Genomic DNA, 19,997 nt, shown 5'->3' on the forward strand with positions numbered 1-19,997 from the left:
CAACCAAAGTAACATATTCATGTACATTTTGTACATGAATATTAAATTCACGGTATATGAGAACGTCATGCGGCTAACCACAATAATATATTGTCGTTTAAAAAATAGAATGAAATTTGTACTACGATATGAGGCTGTGTATAAAAAGAGAACCGTAAGTGTTCGAAACGTTCTTGCAAACCTTGTATTGAAGTATCCTATCATCATGATGCAGACTTTCGCGCCTCTCGTCCAGCCCCATCTTAGCCGCTGCAGACGCCGAGCGAACGGCGGAGACCATCATCTGTGGACAATGGAGGAGGGAGGTTGGGGGGGGGGGGTGGGTGTAAAGGGATATTACGATAATATTAGTTTTTACCGAAGATTCGTTAATCCAGAGGAAATGATGTTTGCTCTTTCCAAAGGTCCGTTACTCCGAATGTTCGTCATTTCGAAATGCACAAATTTCCTACACCTAGATGTTCGTTAATCCAAAATGAAATTGGGGTTGTTAATCCGAACATTCTTGTGGCGCTATTCAGAAGATTCGTTAATACGAAACACATTAATTCTGTATACATCAAATTGATCTTCGTTAATCCGATAATGAAATAAGCTTCCTTATTCCAAAGGTTCGTTAATCCAAAAGAAATCAGGTTCGAGCCTTCCGAAGGTTCGTTAATGCAATATGGTTCGTTGAATCCAAGGTATGTGTCAATCCGAAAATTATGAAAGTTTTGTTCTTACGAAAGTTCCTTAATACACAATTGAAATAAGATTAGTTTTCCAGAGGTTTCTTATTCCAAAGATTCGTTATTCCCAAACACTCAGATTTCTCATCCCTATATATTCGTTAACCCGAAAATGAAAAAAAAATATATAATATGTTATCGTTGATTTGAACATTGTTATTCCAAAGGTGTATTAATCCAAAGATCGAATAAGGTTCGTTAATCAAGAAATGAAATTAAGGTTCATTATTCCAACAGTCCGAATTAATCCGAAAATTAAAAGAGTGATGCATATTAGCGAACCTTCGAAATTACGAACGTTTTTTTCGTTTTCGGATGAACGAATCTTGGGAATAACAAATATTGTTGTAACTGTATTAACGTAGCTCTTTGGCTATTGCATGCCCCGAACCATGGCTTCGTGATAAATCGCACACGTAATACGGAAACGTATTCAGCAATATGAACTGATTACCTCACGTTCAGCCTTTCCTTGCGGTAGGTCTGAGATGTTCCGGGTCATTTCAAAACAATGATGGTGACAAAAAAAAAAAAAAGATATCTTCCTACCCATAACGATTATCATGCATTTCAACCCATACATGATCGTGACAGATAGTTCCTTTGAATGGACTAACAGCTAGAGCCATGAAACAGAAAGAGAAAAAAAAAACCCCACAGCAACAGCATTGCTTGAATATCTTTCATTATTTTCTCAAGCTTGACATGGTCATGGTCGTATTAAGGGACTACTATAATGTTTTGGTGTGTACTTTTTGTAGTTATTAGTTTGCAGATGATGACTTTGTTAACTGTGAACATTTCTTTCATCGCAAATTTCCTTACAACCGTCTCCTGTGAGCTCGGACGCGGTAGAGAATGAAATGAGTAGAAAAGAAATGGAGCAAGAAATAAGACAGAAGCAGGGATAATAAAGTCAACGAAAAAATGTCTTTTAAAGGCACATTATTTTGACATGTACGATATCTCTCAAAGAATACTAGTACACAGACACCACAAGTCAGAGTTTCCCGTGGGGATGTAGGAGAAGGGGGAAAAAAGGGCGCCGGAAACCTAACAAGAATAAACCGGATATTAAGCAAACTCGAGTACTTTATTGGCAACGTGACACGTTGCCACCGTACCGTGAAAAAGTAGCATAAACATTACAAGCTGCATGCAAAGACTGCCTTTCTATAAGATGAGTTGCTGAAAGTAAGAAATAAAGTATCATAGATGCTAAAAATTGACAGCACCATGTATTGACTACCTCCTGTCTGAATTTCAAAGACCAAATATAACGTGAAATTGTGTTTTTGTTTTTTGTGTTCTCATGAAAATTGCTAGTAGGATGTTTTGCATCGAACAATTGCGCTAAAGTAACCGCTAAAACTAATTTTCTATTATGTCTTGGTTGATTTTACTGTATATGTTTTAAGTTCTTTGAAACAAAGTGAGACAAATTACGCGTCATTGGAAATTTTAGAGTAAAAAATGGATTTTCAATTATACGATGAATTCAAAACCGATTGTCTGGACTTCATGAAACCTTCGCGCATGAAGATTTGACACACAAAACACACACTCACACGCACACACTCATTCACAAAGACATTCACGTCTTAGCAATTTTTTGATTGGGTGGAACATAATAAAATGGGTTTAAGTAAAAAACGCTCCTAGCCATTTTTTTTTTTCAGGAGAACTCTGGTCATACTTTTTTCATCCGTTTTGTTCCGGTTTTTTTTTTTTTTTTTTTTTAATCGTACCTTCAAAACTTGGCTGCTAATAGGCAGTGGCAGACGCATTCTTTATGAGTTCAGTAACTTCTATTTATATTTCAAAAAATTTCAAGAAAAAATATCTTTCGACTTGATAAACGGAGATAATATTGTGTATGAGCAATCACGGATTTCAAATTATTTGATTACCTGAAATACACTGTAAACATACGTCAACAATCTTTAAATAACCAGTCGTTCCTTATTATTCTCGAAAAATGGGTTCCTCGCTCTATGTAATTATGGAAATTCAAGCATGAATATAAATTCAAGAATGAAATAAGGCATTCAAATTCATATTTCTTTTTTTAGCTCAGTTTTTATTGTCAACTTAGTCAATTAGTTTGCATCTTTGTTCCAATTTGGAGCATAATTGACATTGAGGAGCGATTTACCATGCTCTTGAGGGACACCCTAACTGATTTCGAGAAAATTTACAAAACTATCAAATCTTTTTTTGTACATCTAATCAGTACTTTTTTTCTGAGCGCCAGAATATTCATGTGTACAAGCTATCATGGCGATTATTATCCCAATTTGTGACAATCATCGTACATTTAGGCCACCGTGGCACATGCTCTCAGAATCACATGTTTATGAATATATATCACTGCCGAAATCAACTTGATGGCGGTAAAGATAAGGGAGAGGAATCGTCTTCTATTTTTTTTACAGTTTCTATTCGCTTTGTGTTACGTCCTTTCAGTCTAAAATATGACTTTTCTTAATATCAAATTCTGCTTGGCATTTCTCCGATAGACCATTAAAGACGCTGAGGTACAGCACCTTTGATGAAAACGGAATTGTAAGGGATGCCTACGCAAAACCCAGGGAATAGAACAATAGAAGTAGGATTCTAAACTAAACGTGAAAGCAAAATACAATTTCCAGAAGTGGAAATCGCAGATGCAAAAGTGTTGAATACAAGTTTTGGAAAGAAAGAAGCAAAATCAAAGGGATATTATGATGCGATAGTTGGACTGATATCCAGATGCAACGACCTATGACATTTTATCTTTTTACCAGACATTGTGCCTACAGCCTTTTTACGAGTGAAATATACCTCTATAGCATTACTCGACGATCACACCGGACGATTTTACTTGGCATCCTGGACATAGATATGACAAATGTACAAAACCGCGCTTTTTTATGAACCTAGACTAAACTAAAACGTACAAGGCTCAATACTCACCTGGTTGGAATAAGCTTTGGATCTTAGTTTACATATTTCATGAAACAGATGGAAGTCACGTTACGAATATATTGATATGTTATATGCCTCACACATGCATTAATCATGTCATTTATTCATACCCTTGTTGTATTCATTCATATTCACATATGTCCTGCCCGGATGAAAAAATGAAAGAGAAAAACAACAACAACCTGATTTCTCCTTTTGATATTTTTTTACCAACACAGATTAACAAAATAGAACCGCAAAAAGGTGACACATAATATCATTCATATAGATTCAGAAGTGTTCTGCATATCGCACTGCAGCAAAGAAAACTATTCTATGTACCATTAATACATTGTTTGAAAAAAATCTCTGAAAAACATTGATGTCACACCTTTCTATCCTGTTTTATCATGTTTGTTTTCCTTTTTGTTATTCTTTTTTCAACTTTCTATCTATAGCCATGACGTTTGGTTGCCGCCCAAGTGTTATAGTTGTTATCAAACATGCTTCGTTTTTCCCATAACATTGTTGTTACAGCTGTGCTCATTACAGCGCATTTATTTACGCATTAAACATGTTCACGATCGGAGGAAAGGGGAACAGCTAGCTGTGATATGTGCAATTACAACCAAGATAAGGCTGCCGCGACTTGAGAAAAAGGAAACGGTAAAAAAATCAATTAATGATTGAAAAATAAAGAAGTCTTTAGGTGCGAAAAAAAAAATCGACATAAAGGAGCAAGATTGAATGAACACCAGACAACGATGTACGGAGGGAATCATATAAAACTATCTCATATCACTGTTTGAATCTTTGAACATTTTTACCATTGCATCCGTCCTTATATGAATGATGACAACGTTAATCTTATGAAGTAGGAAAGCTTTTTGGCTAATCTAGTATCTAAATACTCATTCAACTTAACTTCTCTTGAAAAAAGGGTAGATACCCTAACGTACCAATACATTTAATTGACTAAAATCAATATTTTCATCAGGCTTTATTTACAGTATCGACTTTGGTAGGTCAAGAGTCGAATGATCATCTTATCCAACTTAGATAAATTATGTTTGCGTCTAGTCAGCAATTCGATGGAAATGGCCAAGCAGTCATTTGCTATTGAACTTGCGAATGCACGACCAGGAGCCAAGTAAGTTACAGCTGCAGAACATGAATTAACAGTATGATGTCATTTCAACCTCTCATTCTAAATCGTATTGAATAAAGATGCTACAGAACACAGCATTACACGTACATGTACAATTCTTGAGAAATGTGTTGAAAAGTTCGTGGGTTCGGGAAAGAATTTCCGATTTTTTTTTTTTTTTACATCTAAGATATGCATGACGTTTAGACGTAATATCTCCTGTCAGTGCTGGGCGCATAATGAATGATGTCCAACGAAAAGATTTGCAAGATTCATTGACAATTTGAGTTCCTGATAATCTTACAATGTTTTTGTACAAATATCAGTGACTAACAAAATTATTTGAGCGAAGGTCTTCAATATATTTCAAAGTAGTGATCGTGCTGATCCATCTAAAGAACATTTTGATTATTATTATTTTTTACGGCATTGGTCTCTTCTCCTTGATGAAAACGGAATATGCATTGTCATCTAGCTATATTCTCATCTTCCGAAAGCAACTTTTGATTAAGCATATATTATACTTTGAACAAGTGTTAACAAAGTATCGTTCACTCAGCTACCTGTGGTTGGATGGCATGTATTGGATGACTTCGAAAGGGCGGTGACACGCGCTATCATACCCACTTTATTCCACGACACTCGACAGATAAGATACAGAGAAGGATTTGCAGAGAGAGAGAGAGAAAAAAAGAATATTTAAAGTAGACTTTAAAGAAGAAGAAGGAAAAGCAGGCAAGGAGGTAGCAACAAAAGAAAACGTGGAAGTATAAGAAGAAGAAATTGAAGAAAAAGGAGGAGACGAAGCAGAAGAAAAAGAGTCAGGAAAAGGGAAAGAAGAGGCAGATAGAGGAGGAGGAGGAGTGGGGGTGTAACAATGGAACCAACAATATTTTGGGCTGGTACACAACGAAAAGATAGTGCAGTGATAAGACGTGCGATGCTGTCGTATTGATACGTCATTAAGGGCCAAGTCACATGCTGTTACCGCCGGTGGAGAGAACTATATATATCCAGTTATAGCCTTGCGCAAGGATTTCGATGTGGGCTTATGTCACAGACCCTTAGTTACGGGTCATTCAATTCATCGTACCATAACTGGGGCGATAAAAACTGGGAAATGAGGAAGAAAGAAGCAGTATTCCATCAATTCCAAAGCCATTCATTCCATTCCTGCTCGAGCTACTTTCATAACGTCTCTCTTCTTTTAATGTTGTCCTTTCCCTCTTCTGACTACCATTCACCATTCGGTAAAAATATCCTTTGCCATACGATAGTTGATGAATTGAAATTAATCCAATATTAGGAGCTCTGATATTTTCATCAGGTAAAAACTCATTACACAGGAGACCTTACAAAGAATTTGGAACAGTGAATTGTTTGCACTTTTTCCAAGGGGGACTCTCTTTGGACATGCGAGCCTCTTTAATAGAAAAAAAAAGGAGAAAGAAGGAGGGTTTTCGCACTAGATCATAGCTATCAAATAATTTCCGCAGTAATCAATTTTCTCAAAATTTTGGAACATAAAAGATCGTGACAAAACATTGAGAATATATTTGAGATTATCTTAGATAATAACAAAATTAACGACTGCTAACGTGATGACGATTTTAAAGAAATCAAGACTTTTATTTCAGATTACTGAAAGTTGTATGCTAAAAATTACCTCAAATCTCAAATAAGCACCATTCCTATACGTTCACAAATATTGTCAATTATGAAAGAGCCCTTAAAACATTATCTAAGCCCTGGGTGTGCTGTAATATTGCAGTGACAACGTTCTGTCTGTGTGATGCCGCCTGATTGCAGCAATGCGCTGCTAGATGAGATTATTTGGTAGCAAAGGTCACTCCCTGCTTCCAGTGATTATCTTTATGATGGTTCGATCTGTCAAACATTACGTAATCCAATGTTTAAAATTCATGAAGACACGATTATGCGCTTAAAAGCGACAGACTCCTGGACAAAGGATTGCACTGATTTCTGTGGACAGATTCTTATACACTGATCTTATTTTTAATCCTAAATTTACCGATCAGAAAGGTGAAGTACAAGGTGTCACCATATCCTCATGTATTGTCAAAGCTTGCCCTATACAATAAGATAAAGTCCTTCTTGAAATACACCTTCATTATGTGTTAGAGACGAAATAAACAAAATTTCCCTTACCATGGAAATTGTGACGTAAAACATTGTGTAAAACTGTTTTGTTTCATCAATGGATCCCCTCCTTTTGAACTGAAAAAAAAAATATTGCTTCATGATTTAAAAAAATGATTAATGTCACAATCGAGCCAGCCTAGAATACTGTTTAACCATGAATCAGAGGATTTTCCTCCTATCTTTACTTGAAGGGGATGGCTAATAACTGATCAGTGGGAATCAGTTGGAATGCTGGGGGATGATTGTTCCAATCCTTGTGGGATTCATTTAAGAGTACATTATATATCTATTGTTGTGTGAAAATTATGTGCTTCAGAATGGTAACATATTCAAGTAATGTGCAGTTTAATGTTTCCAGGCTAGCATGCCGTACAGTGACGGTGCACTAAACATTACTTGAATATGAGACCGTTCTGAAGCAAATCATTTTCACACAACAATATATATAATATACTCGTAAATGAATCCCATAAGAAATGGAACAATCATCCCCCAGCATTCCCACTGATTCCCACTGATCAGTTACTAGCCATCCCCTTTAAGGTTATATCAATACCTCCTTACTTATGATACAACAGTAGATGAAATCCAAAGAAAATTTCCAAATAGCAATAAGTGCAATACTAGATAACGCCAGCAATTTAATATATTGAATCATTTATACAATTCAAATTTGATATACATCTTTCTCACATCCGTGTATTTCATCTCTTAAGCATGCAAGTAACAGCTCTTGCGTTTTCCCTTTTATCTTTAATGTCTTTTTATTATTTATGTGTGCATATGCGTGTGCATGTGTGTGCACTTTGTCTGTCTGCATATTGTATATTTACCGAAGTAAATCTGCTTTTCTTTTTTATCCTTTAATGTAATGAATATTTTTACTTTCTCCTATTCCTTTGGTACTTGTGGTAAATTCGTGAGGAAACAAAGACATTTCTTGTGTTTGGCGAGCGAGTCTGACCAGTCTTGTGATGCAAGCGATGTCTTTCTATAGAATATCTAAAAATCAAAACGAAGGCTGAAATTTAAGGATGTGATTTTATCTCAGCGAGTTTACGATTAGGTTCCGTAGGTAGAGAATAGGCTGTGAGTATATTATAGCCGTTTTGTTTCATCTCATGCTGACTGATCACGTTTGTTGGAACATTAGGCTTTCGGGTGGAAGCTCGGTAGTCTTGCCTTCAAGAGGTCGTGGTTTCGTTTTTTCACTCGAGTATGTATGCCCATGATTTTCATCATGGCTATTACTCGAAACACTGAAGAATCGATTTTTTCTTTACGTTGATGAAGGGTAATTTGTCAATCATTTGCAATGATCCAAGCACGCTGTATGAATTTCGTTCGTTCTTTTTCCCAACAGCTGCACTCCGACTTCTGCCTGTGATTCAGCTAGAGCGCTTATTGTTGTTGTTGCTGTTGTTATTATTATTATCATTATCATTATTATCATTATTATTATTGTTATTATTATTATTATTATTATTATTATTATTATTATTATTATCATCATCATCATCATCATTTTGTGTGTGTTTCATGAAATCACTGCCCTTCATTTCGACCATTGAATGGAAATAATTAGTCTTTTTTTCTTTTTCATCATGACAGTTCATACAGTGCACTACCTTATAACAAACACGCTCATAACGAAATCACGGATTACAACGAAGTAAGAATTTAGGCCCAAGCATTATCTGGTCTTTATCTTTTATTGTTTATTTGTTCAGTTATAGCGAAGTTTCGATAGGACGAAAGAAAACTGCCGGGACTTCGTTATGACGAGAGTTGACTGTATACTGTTGTCATGCTCAGTATCATTTTTGTCGTAGTCCTGCAGCAGGTGGCATTCTTTTTTTTTTAAATAAAGATTATCGTGTTCTTGTTCCCACAGGTGGAGGCGTACACTCACGATAGGAACACCTGTATGATGTACAGCGAGTGCGGACCCAACCCGGAAAAGGAGAACAGGACGGATCTGAACTGCCTGGACAACGATCCCTCGAGGAGCGTGGGCGCTGGGGGCGATGTTCTACTGGAAGACATGTGTCCAGGCATGAACGACTCGAACGTCTGCTGTGACAGAGAGCAACTACAAACATTGCGGGTATATATATGTCAAGATTATGCAAAACTGTCCTGGTTAGGGGAATTTACTAGGCTTATTGATTACCTGCGCACAGCCTTAAAGGTACTAGCCCACATTTGCAAACCCACGAAAATCAAAACTGCATAAAACAGGTCCAATATGACTTCAAGTACAAGTTATAACAGTAACATACCTCACCTGTCGCTCTTTGTCTATACCATTCGATAAAAGAGAGAAAATCATCGTTTTAAAATCAATTTTCAAACCGGGTCAACCAGACCAAAAATCGAATTACGAGCGCGGGCTATAGCTACGTACATTGTACATGTAACACGTACGTGGACCGGAGCTAGCGAGCGTTATACGCATGCATACGGATTACGGTGCATTTTAATTTATTTTTATGAAAGTAATGGACTAATTGGAACGAAATTTTGCACAGGTGTTACTGCAATCATACCCAAACTCCATGCTAACTATGATACCAATTGCTGCAGGTTTACAAATGTGGGCTAATACCTTTAACATTATCAAATACAAAACAAAAACAAGTCCAGCAGGGTGTTTGTTCCACGAAGAGTGTGGGTAGGAGAGAGAGGGAGAAAAAAAAAGGGTAATGTTTATGATGTCATACGTAAAGTGCGAGCTGTTTTCCTGCTTTTCCTACTTTCTAGTCACAAGGTATCATCACATCCTTATCATTAAAGGGGAAATCCAGTCCAAATCTAAGTTAATCTGATAAGAAAGAGTAAAAGATTACGAGTTCAATGGTATAAATTTGATCGAAATCGGATAAAAAAGTTATGACATTTTGAAGTTTCGCTATTTTGGGGGAAACAAACAGTCAATATGAATATGCAAATGGCAAAGTGAGTATGTCATTCCCTCACAACTTTGATATCGTATAGTTTGTACATAAAATTTTGAAATTGTCTGTTTTTCATTTAGACGTAATTATGCCCGAGGCTCAAATCCTCATAATTTATATCTAACTGATCACTATTTTGAAGTTATTCAACCAGAAATAACGTCATGTTTCAGACTTCAATGACAGAAACATTGAATTATCGTCATTTCTTTGTACACGATCAATGCAAAATTGTGAGCGTATGACATGGTTAGGTCACTAATTTGCATATTCATACCCACTGTACAAGAACTGTTTTGGAGAAATTATCGAAACTTAAAGATTTCATAACTTCCTTATTTTTCATCCGATTTCAGTCAAATTTTTACCGTTGAACTCGTAAAATTTTATCAGACTAATTTACATTTGGACTGGATTTCTCTTTAAATTCCATGTCAACTTACTTCGATATGGGAACTGCAATTTCATTTGGACTGATGTGGACATTTCGCAACAAAGAGAAACCTATATATGCTTTGATACGTGATAAAATAGAAGCGATACAAACTTTCACCTCACATGATCGTAATAGCACAGAACAATGAAATTGCGAAACACATCTGTCGCGATCATGAAATATGTGGAATTTATAATACCTGTATTTGGATGAAAAAAAAAACCCATTGAAATGCAAGAGGTATACCATACGAAGAAAAAGTATGTGTGTGTGAGTGTGCGTGTGTGTCAATTGTGTATTAAGGTACCTGTATGCACGAAAGTGTTTGAAATAAGACCGTGTGACAGAAGCCTGTTTTAGGCTTATCACCGTACGGAAAGATACCATCGTGAGGCTTCCACTCTGATACCATGGACCTACCACACATGGACATACATCGCTCATTTCTGTTTCTATGAGAAGCGTCACAGTAACATTTTAATGATGCTTTCTTGCTTTAATCTCATCGTGCATCACCGACAGCCAGCCTGGAGTAAAAACAAGGCGGCTCTTTGAGATATCTAAAAACTATATATGCGCAGAAGACAATAACTCTTTAAAGCAATAAAAATGCATGTGCAGTTTTAGAATAGATTGGGAAACCATTTGCGAAACGCACGTACTTTACGAGAGAAAGCAAGTATTTCGGCAGGTTGGTTGTCATTTGTTAACTAATTTGTCCCATTTTTCGCACATTGTTTCAGAGTAAACATGGACAGTAATAGCAGACGACATGTATGTCTTACCATTAAGCAACGTTACATGCGCGTCCACAAGCGTCCACCTTAGCAATTTAGTAATTACTAATTTAGCGACACGAAATTAGTCATGATTTGAGATTTGCTGCTCCCCATCATTGTCGATTTTCCAAAGGCAGTAAGTCTGAAAAGGCACCTCAGCGAAATCAAACCAAAATGAGGGAAACGGTTCTTTTGTCAGTGACGATGAACGATTACACAATCGTCATTGTCCAAACATCTGAATGTACTCATCAAGATGCACATAATCAGATGGCGGCGATGCAGGTCGGATCAAAGAAAGACCCTCCGTTCATAGTCCATGTGTGTAGTAGGTCCATGGTAATGCTTAATAGACCGCTTTCACTATGTATTCAAATTTATAGATGTTTTCTTCCCGGGAATATAGAGACGAGCTTTTCCATTAACCTGCCCTTCTTAACTGAATTTCAGTGGTAGGAATCCAGTTTACATATTACTTGTTGCTTTGTCGGACAAGCCTCGGACAAGCGTTCAGGTTGTCAAGAACAAGCTTTGTTAAAAAGCTTTGCATAAAATTGGAATAATGTTACGAAAACGGCCTATATTTCAATGATATAGAAGGTGCTATTGTTGATATTTTCAAGCAAACTTGTTCTGTATAGTTCTCCATGATTGTGTCTTTCTGTCATCTGACGTGTTTTTAGCCGCTCCTGGCCGCTATGCAGCCGGTGTTTGGCCGATGTCCCGCCTGCCTACAAAACATCCTCACCATGATGTGTTCCATCGTCTGTAGTCCTCATCAGAGTCTTTTTACCAGGCCCGCCTCCGTCATCACCTTCCCCGACAACAGCGAGGGCGTCCTAGAATTCGAATCCTACGTAGACGAGTACTTTGCCAATATCGCCTATGACTCATGTGAGTGTCATGTCACACCTGGTAGTTATGAGTAGTTAAGACCCCTCTTTTTTCCCCTCTTTTTCTTCTCCTCCTCTTTCTTCGTCTGTATTCGAGTTGCATGGGCTTCCGTAGCGAAGCCTGTAGCTGTGCAATCCGCTCGAAGCTTGCTGGTAGAGTAAGTGCAAGCTTAACTACATAAGATGAAATAAACGAATGTGCATTAATATTTGGAGTTTTTAATGCATCAAGGGAAAGGAACCGATATAATTATGTACAGAGAGAAAGAGAGATCAAAGCTTTAAGCCAAAACGGTGGGGAAAACAGTCTGAATGAATGACAGGTATTTGGTGTAACTATCACTGGGTTAATACGTACGGAAGCTTAAGTCACAGTGCCACCGAGAAGACAAGATAATTCCTCGCCTTGTCGACCTTTTCGGGTCGGAGATGTCGAGATGCGAGATCTCTTCAGCTCGTCATTTTCAGTGTGAGGATTACATGAACAACATGCACCCCATTCTTTGCTTCGCTCTCCAGGCAAGAACGTGCAGTTCCCTGCCGCCAACACTCCGGTGATGGACGTGATGTGCGGCGGTTATCTTGGAGACGACTGCTCGCCCCAGCGGTGGTTGGACTTCTTGGGAGACATTGGCAATGGATTCATTCCATGGAGTGTGGACTTCTATGTGGTTCCACCTGGTTCTCAAGTTGGAAACATGGAGGAAGGTGACTAAATATCTTTTTTTTTTTTTAAATCTTAATTCCTTCCCGCTCTGTTTCATACACTCAGAGTACAGAGTATTATGTATAATTTATGGGAAGGGCGGAAGAACTTGATATGCACCAATGAAATGTTGAGTTTTCTTGCCAAGTATACTGGACAGATTTCTTGCACCTTGTTGCACTGGTTTTGTACCTCCTTTTAATCCGAGGGTAAAACGAACGAGCATGCGCACTGCGTGCATCTCGCCATGTCATCTTCAGCTTCTCTTCTCCCCCCCCCCCCCCTTCCCCCAGGAATGGTACCCTTAAACGAGTCCGTGTACTACTGCAACGAACCGGTGGGCGAACAGCTCCCTTGCAGCTGCCAGGACTGCGAGCGCTCGTGTTCGGCGCTGCCCACCATCCCGCCTACGGAGGCCTCCTTCATGATTGGCCTCATGGACGGCAACTCGTTCATCGTCCTGATGGTCTACGTGGGCGTGGCGTGTCTCTTCGTCATCCTGCTCATCCTGCGGAGCTGGGCGAAGGCGAGGAAAGTTGCCGACGACGAGGATCATCCACTCAAGCAGGACGCGGCCGTTCATCCTGATGACGTAGGTGGAACTTCAAAAAATACAAAAAGATCATAACCTTCGATATTTGATACTGTATTGTGTGCGGCATTTCACAGTCCACTGTGCTTCTCTCAAACTGCACACATTTCAAACGATTTAACAATCTTGTAAATCGCGCTGCTGACACCCAACCAATTCATTTCAAAATGTTCAATATTTCAAATGGGCAAGATGCAAATCAGTTGTAAGCTTTAGTCGAAGAAACTGGTTATTGTCAGGCGAGTCCAAATGTGAAACACATAATCAAACACACAGGTTGGTAGAAATTTTAACATAATCAGACATCTAATAAAGAAAGTGAAGTAGTGTCACAAGTTCCCCTGTTTTCACTTAAGAGTGAAAATGGTATGATGATCCTGACCCACAGTCCACGGACGTAAGAGATACATTCATCGAAATGACAAGGGTGCATTAACCCGTAAAATGGAATACCAACTGGTGCAGTTTAATATGAGCTAACCAGCCAAGTTGTCAGATTGGAAATGAAACAAACCACCAAGTTACGCTGCTTTGTCGATATACCGTCTTAAGAAATGCGAATATGCAAGAGTAGCGCGATATCTCGTAAAAGCCTCCCAAGACTGCCACCTCGAAATGTCATTGACATTGTACACAGACAGACTGCGAGTGGTACTCATAGATACGGTGTCTTGCTGGTTCTTTGCAGGTGAGCAGGCTTGACAAGCTGAATAAACTGATGGACGACAAACTGCGGGAGTTTTTCACCTGGTGGGGCACGGGCATTGCTCGCTATCCCGTCCTCGTGTTGCTAATCATGGTCGCGGTCACAGTCACCCTGACTTGTGGTAAGCGTTATTAGACCACTGCAGCCTTGCTATGCAGAAATAACTATAGCGCATTTTATACACCGCAATGCCTGTGTTTGGTTGACATAAGAATGGCATACACACATAAAATAGAATTAAAAGAAAAAAAAAACAAGTAGAAAAAGAAGAAGAAACTAGAAAAGAGCAAGGTATGTTGACAGACATCCAAGAAATAATGTACATTTGTGTTTCCATCTACCCTTGATCAACAATTCCGGCAAATCTTACTTTTTACAGAGCATTGATAACAGGCATTACTTATATTTACGTTTAAACATTTTCGTAGATGGGACATTGGTAACATGTAGAGGTAATGAGTTCCAGAGTTTGGGTTCAGTAAAACGAATATACTGGCATGACATTATTATTCTGTAACTTGCAAGATGTAGCCAAGTCGATGATCGTGTGCTGAAATTATTATAACTCTTGTTGTCTCTACAACATGATGGTATGATTTTGTTCATAGTTTTCACACAAACACTGACAAAAGCACCTTGTTGAAAATGCAGTATATCATTAATTGTCATTAGCTTCATTTTATGATAGTAGTGTACAACATTACTTCTTGGGGATGCACCAAACTCTTATTCGAACAATTTCATTTTGAAGATATTTTTAAGGTGTAACTGGGTCAAGGGTCACTGATCCTTCTGTAGAACCTCGGACACAGCTCTCAGTTATGGGTTTTATTGTGTGTGTGTCTGTGTCTGTGTTTTAATGTCTTTTCTTTTTTAAGAGGCAATAGGTGTATGTTGTTTTTGTTTTTGTTGTTGTTGTGTGTGTGTGAGAGAGAGAGAGAGGAAAAAAAGCGTGAGGAAAAAAAGCGTGAGGGAGAGTGAACGCACGCTCTTGTGCGTAAATTGATCATACCTAAACTGATCAATAATGTAAATTGCAGATTTCCTCTTTTGTACCCCATGCTTGATATAGAAATTCCTCCCAATACTCTCAACTCGGCCTTGATACGTCAAAAGTTTTTTTTAATAACAAAATAAAATCCAATTCTGAGGAGAATGTACATTTCTATTAGTTTTTTTTTTTTTTTTAAGAATTATCCCACAGTACTTAACGATTCTTTTTTTTTTTTTTTTCGTGCTCGATTTCGAAACCAAGGTATCTTGATGATTACTGTGGTGACGGATCCCGTCGAACTGTGGTCGGGCCCGCAGAGCCGCGCCCGTCTCGAAAAGGAGTACTACGACGAAACGTTCGTGCCTTTCTATCGCACCACACTCCTGTACCTACGCGCACCCAATGAACGGCCGGAAGAGTACAACACTTACAACGAGGGTGTGAAAACGTTTGGTCCGGTGGTGAATTTAGACATTTTGACTCAGGTAAAAATATGTCCGTTCATCCTTGCAAAACTTATTATCTACGGCTCTCGGATGATTGATATGACCGGTTCACAAACTCTAATGTCGCTTATATTCGTAGTTTGTATTCTTTGAGTATCTCTGGACTGACTAAAAAACAGGCGATGTGTATAGCACGATATATCAATCAATCTAATTGTCAGGCTCCGATCAGAATGGCTCATAGCGCAAAAACGTTACTTGATGGTATTATATATATATATTCGGTCCTTGAATAATAATGTTCATTAAGCGGAAAACAGTAGCTTCATTCACTGTGTTCGCATCCATCTCACTGGACTTTAGTAATCGTCAGAGCATGTTCCTAATGTCCATTGTGCAAAAGGGTAAGAGTCAACTTCAATATCTGTCGGACTTGTCACACTTTTTTTTTAAAAGTTAGATTTAATCATTACCAGAGTAGAATATGCAGTGATATTTAGAGCTTCCTATTTAATAATGTGTTTATAAGAGCACAATTTTCTTAATGGGTTGAAATAAGTTTGTAGTTACCCCGAACTTGCATTTCTCGTTCGTATAGGCTCTGGATATCCAGAAAGCCGTGGAAAATCTTGTTGCGTACTACGACGGAATTCCCGTCACCCTACAAGACGTGTGCAACAAGCCTCTAGCGCCCGATGTTGACAACTGCTTGATTCAAAGCGTGCTGCAGTGGTAAGGCTGTTGTAGTTGTCGTACTTTAGTCATAGCTGAAAAAAAAATAAAAAATATGTACTCTCAGTGATATGTGGACGTTTTGTCCGCAATATGCAAACATATCTTTTGAACAAAATTCATCTAAAATCGTTCCCGGAAAGATAATAAATTAAACCATAGCAGGTGCTTTTCTTGAATGATTTTTCTGATATTAGAGCAGTGTACGAGAAAGAAAAACATTGATTTTTTTTTTCCAACACAGAGATACACCTCTATTTTTAATACCCGTGAATTCTCATTGTTTATTACTTTAAATAGGACTGAATCTCCAGCTCACGATTTCCTATTGTATTGTTGATAAAATACCTCACCCGACTTATAAAAAGATAAAAGTTAATGCCGGTTTTATTTATATTTTCTTGATTATCTCAATACATTTTTCTGTCAACTGACACATAGGAAGATGCACCAAGGCGTCAAGCATTAATTTGTTAACACTTAACCATTTCACAGAGCATTACGTTTCTCACAACCAGTCAAGACTAACGACTACTAAAGCTGCCCAGAAGTATCCAGTTTATGAGTAGAAAAAAATTACTCCTAGTTCTTCCGAGTAATGGGAGAATCAAATGTGGTGGAAAATAACAGTAATGGATTGAAAATGTTTCAAAGTCTGTTCTTCAAATGATGAGTTTGCTTAGAGAGTTGACGAGTCAAATTACCATGTCTCCATATAACCAGGTACGGCAACAGCTACGAACAGCTGAACCGCGTCGCATCGGAGGGTAATAAGACCGCAAACTACCGTGATCACTTCCTTTACTGCATGAAGTAAGTACTTCCGGGTCAACCTTACATTTGTACAATAGCGAAGGAATCAATAGCGTCAAGCCTATATTTATAGCTTATGATTTGTCTTCTGACCAAATCTCCTAATTTCACCCAATCTCAGATAAGGGAGAGTCAATTTACATCCCCTCTGTTTCCCACGTATTATGTCTCATCGTTTCGTTTGGTTATTACATACTACTACTTTACCACACACGAGGGGACTGCATTCTACAAGCTAGGCTTTTTAGCAGTTCCCTCCACTTCCGACATTTTTTCCTTGTTACGATTCAGTTACAGTTCGCCCATGTATTTCTTTAACTAAAAGTATGTTTTGTTTTATTGTACAAAAAAAAATGCATTAATTTCATTTGAATATGCAAAAGTCATATTGTACTCTATTTTGTTTATATGCAAATGTCATATTGAATTATATACTTTTGTCGGAAATGAAATAAAAAGGAAACGAAATGAAATTTGTAAAGGAAACTAAAATAAAGATCTACGGAACTATAATAAATGAAGGATGACGTCAATGAGAAAAAAAAATCGTCATTTGACGAGTGCCAGTTTTGCTTTGAAGTTTGAGGTGCTATACCGTCTTCTGCTGTAAAAGTAATTGTCAATAGCAGAGAATGATTTCCTGGTTTAATATTAGCGCTGTTGCCATATAAAGAAAAAAAAAACAGGGGGAAGAAGTTCCTTTCCCTCGCATTTAAATTCGTACCTTGCATTGTTCATTCTTATCACACCTATTCTCTCCGCGACACCAAGTCGAATAATCGAAGGAGTTTTCCCACCCTTTTCATGTGCTTTTGACATCCACAAACATGTTTACCTTTGCATCCTTGTTTTCAGCAATTGTGAACAGAGCATCCACACCAGTCCGCCAAATCTGACATATAAAAAAATCCAAAAGTCACATAATTCTGACTCGAGTTGACATTTTTTTTTTCTCCTCCATTTTTAGTTGTTTTCATTTCCTTTTCCTATCCATTCCCCCTTTTTTTGCCTACTCCTTTTATTCGGCCCTTCTCCTCCTCATGAATCTTTTTCTTGTCGTTATTCTTGTCCTCTTCCTCTTCGTCTTTCATTACGTGTTTGTTGTATGTTTGTATTATCTTGGTACATCTCTCTTTTGAATTCATTGCCTTATAATCATTACTAATCTTACATGTATAATATGTTAGACAGCTTCATTCATCCTGTCCACTTCTCCGCCATGCAGGAGTCCCCTCGCCCTGGAAGATAACACACCACTGAGAGATATGTGTGTCTCGGCATTCGGTGGGCCCACCTACGCATACGTGGCATTGGGTGGATACCCAGGTATAAAAGGGTGCTACGCACAGTATTGCGGCTGGTCCTGCTCTCTGTGCGCACTTAACCTTTAATATAATTCTTTCTATACTCCGCTGTCGATTATCTCTAGTTTTCCGTCCTGTAACTGAAGCAAGCTACTAAGTATTATGGCTAGACTATCCAATCCTTATCATTCGACGAAGTTCAAGGTTCTACGTAATATTGTGACAGATTCTTTATAGTATTACTTGCAAAATGCAAAATATCGTCGAAATTATTGTACGAAGCTTATTCAAACTAATGATTCTTGCGTAGAGTTGTTTTAATTGCAACTGACTGCCAAATTGCCCTTCATCAACGTAGATACACACCGATTTTCAGTGTTTGAGTATGAAGAGCCATTACAATTTTGAGTTGCGGCAATGTAAACTTCAATAGTCTTTTGTATCCTATGGTATGTACGTGTTTTAACCTGCCATTCGTTTTGAATGAAACGGTGGACTTGCTTTCTGTGGTTTTTTTTTTTTTGTATCTATGTCATTCTAACACTGCCTTGAACTTGAATAAAGTCATGATTAAACAATCACGGGCGTACATACTCGGGGGGTATGAAGCCACGACCTCCTGATTACTAGACAGGTGTCATACCCACTAGACTACCGAGCTCCCTCCCACCCGACAGCCAGTGATAGTTCTGATCCCTTGTAGCAACAGACACTGCATATTTATTCATAGCAATAATTCTTGCGTCGAGTTGTGTTGATTGCAACTGATTGACAAATTAGCCTTCATCGACACAATATACACCAATTATGCAGTGTTTTGAGAATATAACAGCCATGATAAAAATCACGGGCATATATAAAGCAATAATAATTACCTCGTAAAATACCCGGGGCGCATATAAAGCTGGCCTGAATGATCCCATCATTATTGTGCACCATTTATATTTCTTCTTCTTCATCTAGAGGACTATTACAACGAGGCGGAACTCCTCGCCATCACAATACTTCTTGACAACAAGAAGGACAATGACACGTGGTACCAGATGGTGCTCGCCTGGGAATCCGAATTCCTCGACTTCATGAAAACATACGAGAATCCAAATCTGACAATTTCCTACAGCGCAGAAGTAAAGCTCCTTCCTGCTTTTTTATTCTTTTTTTTTGAGGGGGGGGTGGTAATAATAACGGTCAAGGACATACTTGAAATTTAGTCATATGTATCATCGTAGTATAAACTTACACCGCAAATACATAGGTATACTCACCTGAAAGAAGGTGATTTTTGATATCTGATGTCATCATGAGTAAACATATCAACAAAGTCAACATATTCTAAGCTTATTTAGGTAATAGGTAATTTCTTACATGAGTATACGAACCGTAGACAAAGATAAAATCAGAGTTTTACGAACGCGTCCTCCATCTTTGCGTGTTTTGGGTGTCCTAGAATGACAATAGGTTTATGGCAAAAGTGTTATTGTACTCTTTACCTGTACATTGAATGTAGAACCTGGAAGAATATTTGAAGTACTCATGATATAAAAGGTTGACTAAATGGTTTAATGATTCCGACGTCTGAAAACGAAACTGAAAGTAACTCTGAATGTACAATCCATTCAGTGCCTAGGTATCATGATACAGCAATGTGGTAA

At 38.0% G+C, this 19,997-nt stretch overlaps 1 protein-coding gene across 1 annotated transcript in view; it reads left to right on the forward strand.

The window, feature by feature from the left end:
- LOC140232556 (NPC intracellular cholesterol transporter 1-like) overlaps nucleotides 1-19,997 on the forward strand; it is a 32,587-nt gene that overhangs the window by 1,779 nt on the left and 10,811 nt on the right. Inside the window, exons 2-11 of the mRNA XM_072312652.1 lie at nucleotides 8,882-9,094; nucleotides 11,843-12,053; nucleotides 12,572-12,760; nucleotides 13,052-13,350; nucleotides 14,039-14,177; nucleotides 15,312-15,535; nucleotides 16,095-16,228; nucleotides 16,952-17,041; nucleotides 18,267-18,367; nucleotides 19,309-19,472. Of these exons, the coding sequence (XP_072168753.1) occupies nucleotides 8,882-9,094; nucleotides 11,843-12,053; nucleotides 12,572-12,760; nucleotides 13,052-13,350; nucleotides 14,039-14,177; nucleotides 15,312-15,535; nucleotides 16,095-16,228; nucleotides 16,952-17,041; nucleotides 18,267-18,367; nucleotides 19,309-19,472 (1,764 nt within the window). The remainder of the gene's footprint in view (nucleotides 1-8,881; nucleotides 9,095-11,842; nucleotides 12,054-12,571; nucleotides 12,761-13,051; nucleotides 13,351-14,038; nucleotides 14,178-15,311; nucleotides 15,536-16,094; nucleotides 16,229-16,951; nucleotides 17,042-18,266; nucleotides 18,368-19,308; nucleotides 19,473-19,997) is intronic.

Source organism: Diadema setosum, chromosome 9 (assembly GCF_964275005.1).
Source record: "Diadema setosum chromosome 9, eeDiaSeto1, whole genome shotgun sequence".
Lineage (NCBI taxonomy): Eukaryota > Metazoa > Echinodermata > Echinoidea > Diadematoida > Diadematidae > Diadema > Diadema setosum.